General features: G+C 39.4%; 1 protein-coding gene across 1 annotated transcript; it reads right to left on the bottom strand.

Moving 5' to 3' along the window:
- Positions 1 to 1,101: 1,101 nt before the first annotated feature.
- LOC115055326 (zinc finger protein 287-like) lies at positions 1,102 to 5,341 on the bottom strand. Its single transcript, XM_029521047.1, has 3 exons — positions 4,945 to 5,341; positions 3,558 to 3,612; positions 1,102 to 3,389 (listed from the first exon to the last, which is right to left on the bottom strand). Exons 1-3 carry the CDS (start codon positions 5,248 to 5,250, stop codon positions 2,152 to 2,154), a joined length of 1,599 nt encoding a protein of 532 aa, XP_029376907.1. The 5' UTR covers positions 5,251 to 5,341; the 3' UTR covers positions 1,102 to 2,151.
- Between the last annotated feature and the right edge of the window lie 2,776 nt (positions 5,342 to 8,117).

Consider the following 8,117-nt stretch of genomic DNA (forward strand, 5'->3'; position numbering starts at 1 on the left):
CTTATGAAAATAAGTGCAAGTTTAGATTTCCTGAACGAATTCTAAAACCCAATTGTTCCTATACTACACACACACACACACGCCCAACACCAATTTACACTCGGTTTCCCCCAGAATCATAAAACCGGAGTCCGTCTCTTTGGGAAGCCCTTTGCCTGCACACCCTGAGGACACAAAGACCGGTGAGTACACAATACACTTTTTTTCTTTCTTTGTTCACTCCATGCACACACTTACTGAACAACACAACCGAACATACATCAAGCAATGCATCCTTCTCAGTTTAGCTCATGATTCATTCAATTACCTCATAATTCAACCTGCACATTTAATCTTAAGTCCCTCTCTTCGAGGTGGAACTGCGTGGCCTACACAGCTCCCACCAACAAAGCCCAAACCTACAAGAAGGACAATAAATATTCAATAAGATACTTATCCATACAAAATGTGCAAAAAGCAATGTGTTCAAATGTATTGTGCAAACCTTCAATAAAGTGCTGTTGCTTCTCTTAAAGTGCCTGTGCAGTTATTAAAGTGCATATGTACTCCCAATCATTTCAAAGTATGTGATGCCATATGTGCAAAGCCAGGTGATGATGTCACACCAATATCACATTTTACTCTTCACATGTAGTCCATGGGTCTAAGACACACCAAGCACACAAAACTACTACAGCTTGGAGGAGTCGTTCTCCTTTGCACAGTAGCAACACATTCACACCTTAGTTAAGACAGACTTTGAGTCCAACTTGTCCAATTTGTGCATGTGATGCATAGAAAACTTTCTGATAGTAATTACTACCAATACATTCTTAAATAATGTGAAAAAACAATCATGGTTTCACTTACAATAAAATTTTTACTTTCAGAAATTTTCGTACTGTTTACTTGAATCAAGAAATAGTTCACTGCTACACTAAGTGAACAAAGTGGGGCAACATTGCATTCGCACTCAAGCCCTCCCTTTGCTAATTAGGGCAGATTGCTGCAGGTTCACGGATATTAACCAAACTGCTCAAGGATTCAGAAATTACAAATGTAAATTCTTAAAAGGTTTTGGTTTGTATTTGGAAAAAAAGAAGCTCAAGTCGTTATCGAAGCCTGTAGGAGACTTTATTGAAGTGATCATGCCCACTTGAAAATGTTTCATACGTGTTTTAGGATTACACAGGACTTGCCTGAATGAATATGAGAAAAGCAGGAGAAGCAGTAAGCAGGTTCCATTTGGCACTATTTTATATTTTGCCTGTAGTTAGTCGGGTTTATGTGGTTACATTTCTACAAAGGGGACAACATACAAACATGTTCTAGACAAGCTCTATCATTATGTTGAATGAAGCGACAAACATTTATAGGTCACAATGAATACATCAATGCATTCTCACATTGAATATACAATCAAGAAACAATGAATTGTTGAACAAAATAAACAGAACTTGAGGAAATATAATGAAATAAACAACTCGCTTAACAACAAAATGATAACGACCATCAATGTAAAGATGCAGGAACCAGTCGAAACAAACAGGAAATGAGTTCAGGACACAAAACAAACAAACACTAAAGGCATCTTTGTGAACTGCCCAGGTAACAACTGTGCTCCCACTGCTCTTCAGCTCAGCAGTGATGTGATCACACTTCTCATCGTGGGCCTGTGTCATTTAAGTAAAAATGAAAAAGAGAACGTAGTAATCCAATTTGCATTTTCTCACACTCATGTCGGTGTTATAAAACCATTTTAAAATGAGAACAAACAATCGATTTTCAAAGATTTAATATACATGTACCATATAGTTAAGATTTCATTTTCAACAAGTTTCTGACCTGGCCAAAGCTCATTACAGAATTCATGGGAAAACTATCAGGATATAAGGCAAAAATACAAAAACGTTATGCATTTACTTCTCTAAAATTGGAGTAGATTTTCTTCCTATTTTCTCCTCGCCCATGTTTTAGCACATTACATTTTATACAGAATGAGGACTGTGCTTTTATTGTTAGAATTTTGTGTGGAAATATATATTAGATTTGCATCTATCTCACAATCAACTTGCAAGTCCTCTTTCCCCAGAAGGAAATGGGAAATATTCGTGTTCACTTATGCACCATAAAAGTAAATTATTTACTATCGTACATATGAATCAATCACATTCAGTCAACTTTTGGAAATGTATCTGGTGTCAGAGACTCTAGTGTTTTTTCTGGCAGTTTTTTTGCTTCCAACTCGTGTCCCTGCAGCTTCTTATTGATGTGCTGCTGCCATGATCTATGAACCTCCATATGCACCTTCAGGTTCGATTCTGTGTGAAACCTCCTGCCACAAGTTGCACAGCGAAATTTCTTACTCGAGTTTTTGCGTGGCTTCCCTGTGCAAGATTTGAGGTGATGGCTACTTGCAAACCTCTTTCCGCATTTTTCACAAAAGTATGGTTTCTCTCCCGTGTGCTGTCTCATGTGAACGGTGCGATTGGAATTCTGAGTAAATGTTTTGCCACAGAAATCACAGCTGAATGGTCTGTCACCACTGTGGACTCTCATGTGGCGAACCAGCTGGTGGTTTTTATCAAACTCCTTGTTGCACTGAAAGCATTTAAAGGCCTTCTCCTCTTTGTCACCCTCATCTGTGATTTCCTTTTCTGGTACAATGTTAGGGGCATTCTGCACTTTACAAAATTTTAAATGATTGCTTGTGGCAAAACTTTTTCCACACTTGGCACAAAAATATGGTTTTTCTCCTGTATGCACCCTCAAGTGAGCAAGACGACTTGAATTCTGACCAAATGCTTTGCCACAGTATTCACAAGTAAAAGGTTTTTCCCCTGTGTGAATACGAACATGCAAAACTAGCTTGTACCGTTGGTCAAACTCCTTGTTGCACTCCAGGCATTTAAAGGCCTTTTGCTTTTTATGACTCTTTTGAACATGCCTTATCAGAAAAGAGTCCTTTCTAAAACGTTTGCCACAAATATAGCAAGACTTTTCATCCCTTGGAGGCTGTTCCAGGTCCACAAAGACTTCGATGCCAGGACTCTGATGGGGTGATAAAGAACCATCACTTTCATTCCATTTGTCATCAGTGCCATCATTTAGAGTCACAGCACTGGGAGATGAGGGGAGCTCGTGTGTTAAGGTGGATTCTGGTTCCATATGTCTGACTTCAACACTCCTTGAAGCCTCCATGTCTGGACTGATGCACTGATCTATCTGCTCCTCTTTGATCTCTGTTTCCTCCTGGATAGGAGCCTGCTCCAAATCAAAGCTCGACAGCTGCGACTGCACCTCTCTGTCTTGTGTGAGCATCCTTGTTCCCTCCAGGATAGAACGTCTCTCTACTTCATTGTCAAATTGCTGCATGGATGAAGGAAATTCTCTCGGGTCAGGCTTAGTGTCTAAAGGACAGAGAGGAAACTTGAAACTTCCAAACACACATATAACACAAACTGACATTCATCATTGCTGAAATCCTGAAACAAAAAAAAATTGCATATTCATCATTGCCCAATGATGAATATGCAATATGTTCAGCATTGTAGAGCAAAAAGCAGCCGAAGTCTTACCTTCAGGGGAAAGAGGATCCATGAATGTATGCCCACTCTCCTCATTTTCTGAATCCTGTTGAAAATAACTTTCTGTCAGTCTGTATAATAGGGAGTACATAAGACAAAATTAACAGCTAAGGAGGCTCTAATCTACATTTTAACAAAATCACTACTACAAAGACTGCCAGATCATTAACAGGTGCACCTTGCTATAGACTGCAGGATGAACTACATCTCCAATATATCTGACTTATATGTTGAATTTATCTTGAGACTGTAGCAACACCTCTCTAAAGCTGTTTCAAATACAATTCAAGTTACAAAGGAACAAGCACATTCACGTAGTTTGTGTAATAGTTAGTATTTGTCACACCCCTAAAGTTTGAATACAAGAAGTGGACAGTAGCCAAGGTTGCTAACCATAAATGCAATTAAACTAATGATAACCTCTGCACCATGCATGCATCAAAGATTTGTGCACTGTTGCTTTTTTGTTATGAGCTTTAAAAACAATCCAGTTCCCCCTGTGTCTGCACACGGTAACCCTACCATCCTTCCTTTTTCACCTGTCTCCCAGCAAATCACTTTATCTTCAGTGATATTTCAGGCTTCTTTGCACCCAGACTGCATTTAAGCTCTTAATTTTTTTATGATACTGAACTGTGAAGACAGTTTCAAATGCTTACGCTTGGGCATCTGGTTTATGGTGTATTTTGAAGTTTTCACTGGAAACTGGAGTCATAAAAATCTGACTTTTTACACTTTGTGTGAGTTTCCATCTTGTAATTATCTCCTTTCCTTGTCTTAAATTATGGTTTCATATAACTACGGCGCCTGCCACTATTACTTTTTTATGTTTCTGTAATGTCTTCATTATATGCATAGTTCAATGTGGACCTTGATGAATCCAAATTAGAAAGATCCATAGATTGCTACGAGTTGCTTCAGACAGTGGACCATTAATACAAAAAATTACTTGAAGGCATCACCTTGGACTCAACGCTACGCTATTATTATTTATTTGCACCTTTTTCTGATGTTTACAGACAACGAAGGATGACTGATCACTATGAAAATTAGCCATCTGTTTTTAGCCCATATGGGAAAAGTCAGCCTGCCGTTTATTTCCTCAGTTTTTAAAATGAAATAAGGAGCCTGAAGAAAAGACTTATTTGAATTATGTTTTCTTTATTTGGTTGTATTTCCTACAGTCAGTTAAAAAAAAAGGCGTGGGGTGGTCTGTGCTTCAGTGCTTCAGTTTGATTTGACAGTCAGCTGACAACAAAAGCAGAATACTCCACTTTGAACTGTCTCTTTAAAAACCATCTCCACATAATAACCCGAGGTCTCTTACAAAATAAAAGCATGAGACTGCTAATGAATGAGGAGAAATATGAAGGCTCACCACTTCCGGTTGTCTTTGTTCTGGGGAGAGGGGGTACAGTCCGATGGTCGGGACCGCCGTAGGCCTCAGGAAACGGTGCACCATCCCTTTGGGCTGCCCGATGGTCGTGTAGTCCCCCATCACAAAGTGCTCCGAGCACACGATGCATTTCTTGAGCTCTTCCAGCGGGGTGCTCATGTCGATGTCCAGGGCGAGCAGCCATAGTTTGAGCCGCTCTGGCTCCCGGACCGGGAGGCGGTGAAATGACAGGCTGGTTCCCCGCTTCGCCTTGTTTCCGCACGTTTTCACAGCGCAGGCGTACGGCATGTTACCGCCGATTGCTTCATCCAAATAACCCCTCAGTGTCTGCCAACGTTGGCCCTTCTGCTTTGTATCATGGATTCTCAAGGTGGCTTCTCTTCCGTATGGTCTTCTTCTTCTTCTTCTTCTTCCTCTTCTTCGTGGGTTTTCCAGCAGTGGTGTCCGTTTACTGCCCCCTGCGGGGCTGACTGAGCGCAAGTCCAAGGTACGTGTCATTTACTGCACCTCCTTTCTTCTTCCATCTACCCCTCCACATCTGCTGCCACTTACAAGTCTATTTTTAAGAGCAAATTGTCATCCGGACCGCCACTGTTGGCTGAATAAGGGGCTGAAGGCAACTTCATTTGTACAGCTCTATATCAAACACAGAGGAAAAAAAGCACAGGATAACTATATAAAACCGTATGAAAAAGATTTTTATTTTTGAAAACCAAAGTTAAATAATAGTTACAGTTTGGGCTGGTTTGATCCACTATGAGCACTGAGGAGATTTTACTACTTTACATTTTTACTTGGCACTGCTGTGGCTTCATGTTGGGACTCCACTCCTCTGAAGGAGGCAACATTTCCTTTGTGACTCCAGCAACACCTCTAAACCATTTAGGTTTTAATTGCTATGTAATTCTAAATGGATTCATGCATTATATCGTGATATAGTTGACAGCTACAGACACATCCCAGTTTGCAAACACAAACTATACAGCAGAGGTCTCCCACTCCGGCCCTGGAGAGCACACCTGATTCAAATGAGTCGCTCCTTATCAGACCTCAGCAGAGTTTTATGATAAGCTGATCATTTGAATCAGGTGTGCTGGAGCAGGAAACATCTCCAACATGCAGGACAGTAGCTCTCCATGACTGGAGTTGGGGACCTCTGCTATGGAGGATATGAAAAAAATTAGTGCAGAAGACTTAATATTTCATAGTGTAATGACAATACATCTACATTAACTCTAAGAAACATTTCTTCTTTTTATCGTAATGATTTTCTCCCCATAGCGATAAACTGAGTTCATTCTTTTAGAAACCTCAGTTAGTGTGTGTGTGTGTGTGTGTGTGTGTGTGTGTGTTGAGACACTCAGCACCAGCATGTTCCAAGATGAGAAGTTTATTTGTTTGCAAAGAAGCTGTTTTTACAAAAGCATAAGGAGGAAGAAAAACAAACATTTGGTGAGGGCTATCACAACGGTAGAATGTACTGTCTTCATCCAAACACTGGATCAGAGCACTTTGTCAATGAGACACAGAATTTAGGGTCATCTCAGTTTAGTTCATGAATTACAAAGACATCCGGTAAGTAATTTTTTGTTTGTTTGTTTTCTTTCGTGTTTTACAGACTGATGGAGCACTGAATGCTGATAAACAGCAGATTAAACAGCCCTGATGATGTTTAAGGAGCCACAAACACTCAGAATGGATGGCGGATCTTGTTTTGGAGTTAAAAGAATATTTTAAGGCGAAGGTTTGTTCCAATATTTGCTTCACACATCTCCATGTTATAAAGAGAAGTTAAAGTGTAATATTTGTACATTACTCCAAAACAAACCCATCTTTATCAAAAACTCCACTTTTCAAGATGCCTTCATATAAAACAGTACCAATACTCTAGGTATGACAGTACCACTCACAACTCTGCTGGTTACACTGGAATAAGTAGAAATGATAACATGATTGTACAACCACACAAAATACATTAGCAAGAGATCAGCCTACTTCTACTCAGAAGACACTTCAGAAATGGACATCATGATGTAGACTTTAGGTAGGTTTTAGCACTTCTTAGAAAGTCAATTTTCTGTTAAAGTTCCTAAACCTCAAGTGGAAAAAGCTTGTTAGAAATACTCTAGTCCATATTCTTGTTTTATTCATTCTAATATTTATGTCAGCCCTGTTTAAATCCCACAATTTGGTTTGGAAGTAAACACTAAAACTCCACTCTTCAGAAATCAGACCAAGGGAAAATCTTGAAAAACCTTACATAGATGGTAGGAAAATTTAATAGAAGCACACTAGAACAAAAACTGGCAGCATAATACCTTAATCTTTCCTGTTTACACAATAACCAGGTACAAGCTTACATGCACAACAAAATGCTTCCTGTTTACCATTTAGCTTGGTATTTTTCATGTAAAAACAAAGCCTGTGAGGTCACGTTCATAAATATATACATCCAAAGTCTGACAACAGGGCAACATACAGTCCTGGGTCGATTACACTGTTTCTCTCACATCACTTGCCCTCCATTTTTAACTTATAAGTAGGAAGCATCTAGTTCACAACTCAGTAGATATGAGGAAGAGGATCTTGAACGAGGTGAATAGTAACAGTATTTCCTATTTATCATCAGATTACAATCAGGAAGAGAGACATTCAGTTCTGTTGAAACTGTTTCGGATATTTCAGAACAATTAAAATCAGAGCTCAGAGCAGGAATTATTGTTTCTCAAGACATGGGATCATTAGGAGATCAGGGAGTGGGACCTAGTATTTTATGAGGAAACACATTTTATGCTGAGGTTTTTCAAATAAATGTACTGAAAACACTTATTTACGGGAATAATAAGCAGTTTTGAGTCCCTTAAATGGACACCAATACCCTTTTTTAAAGTGCAATAGTACCAAATAAGTACCCTCAAGTACCTGCGCTTCGCCAAACTGTGCAGAAAGCCTCATGGGGCGAAAAAAAAGATTGTGCTCATACACAGCTAAAAAGTACACACCACCTCTCCATAAATAATTTGGTAATGCAGAATCACATCTGTGCTGAGAAAGTAAGTAAAACGTACTCCCAGCTCAGCTACCCACACGGACACACACCCAAAAAAAAAAAAAAAAAAAACTCCCTGCTTCGAGCCCTTTTAATTCATTAAGTC

The sequence above is a fragment of the Echeneis naucrates genome, chromosome 15 (genome assembly GCF_900963305.1).
Source record: "Echeneis naucrates chromosome 15, fEcheNa1.1, whole genome shotgun sequence".
Lineage (NCBI taxonomy): Eukaryota > Metazoa > Chordata > Actinopteri > Carangiformes > Echeneidae > Echeneis > Echeneis naucrates.

What these genes read in the sequence shown, in the direction of transcription:
- LOC115055326 (XM_029521047.1), bottom strand. Translation starts at nt 5,250, where the DNA reads ATGCCGTACGCCTGCGCTGTGAAAACGTGCGGAAACAAGGCGAAGCGG. An exon ending in AACAAAGACAACCGGAAGTG is followed by an intron (nt 3,613 to 4,944) that starts GTGAGCCTTCAT and finishes TATTTTCAACAG; the next exon opens with GATTCAGAAAATGAGGAGAG. An exon ending in GGATCCTCTTTCCCCTGAAG is followed by an intron (nt 3,390 to 3,557) that starts GTAAGACTTCGG and finishes TCTGTCCTTTAG; the next exon opens with ACACTAAGCCTGACCCGAGA.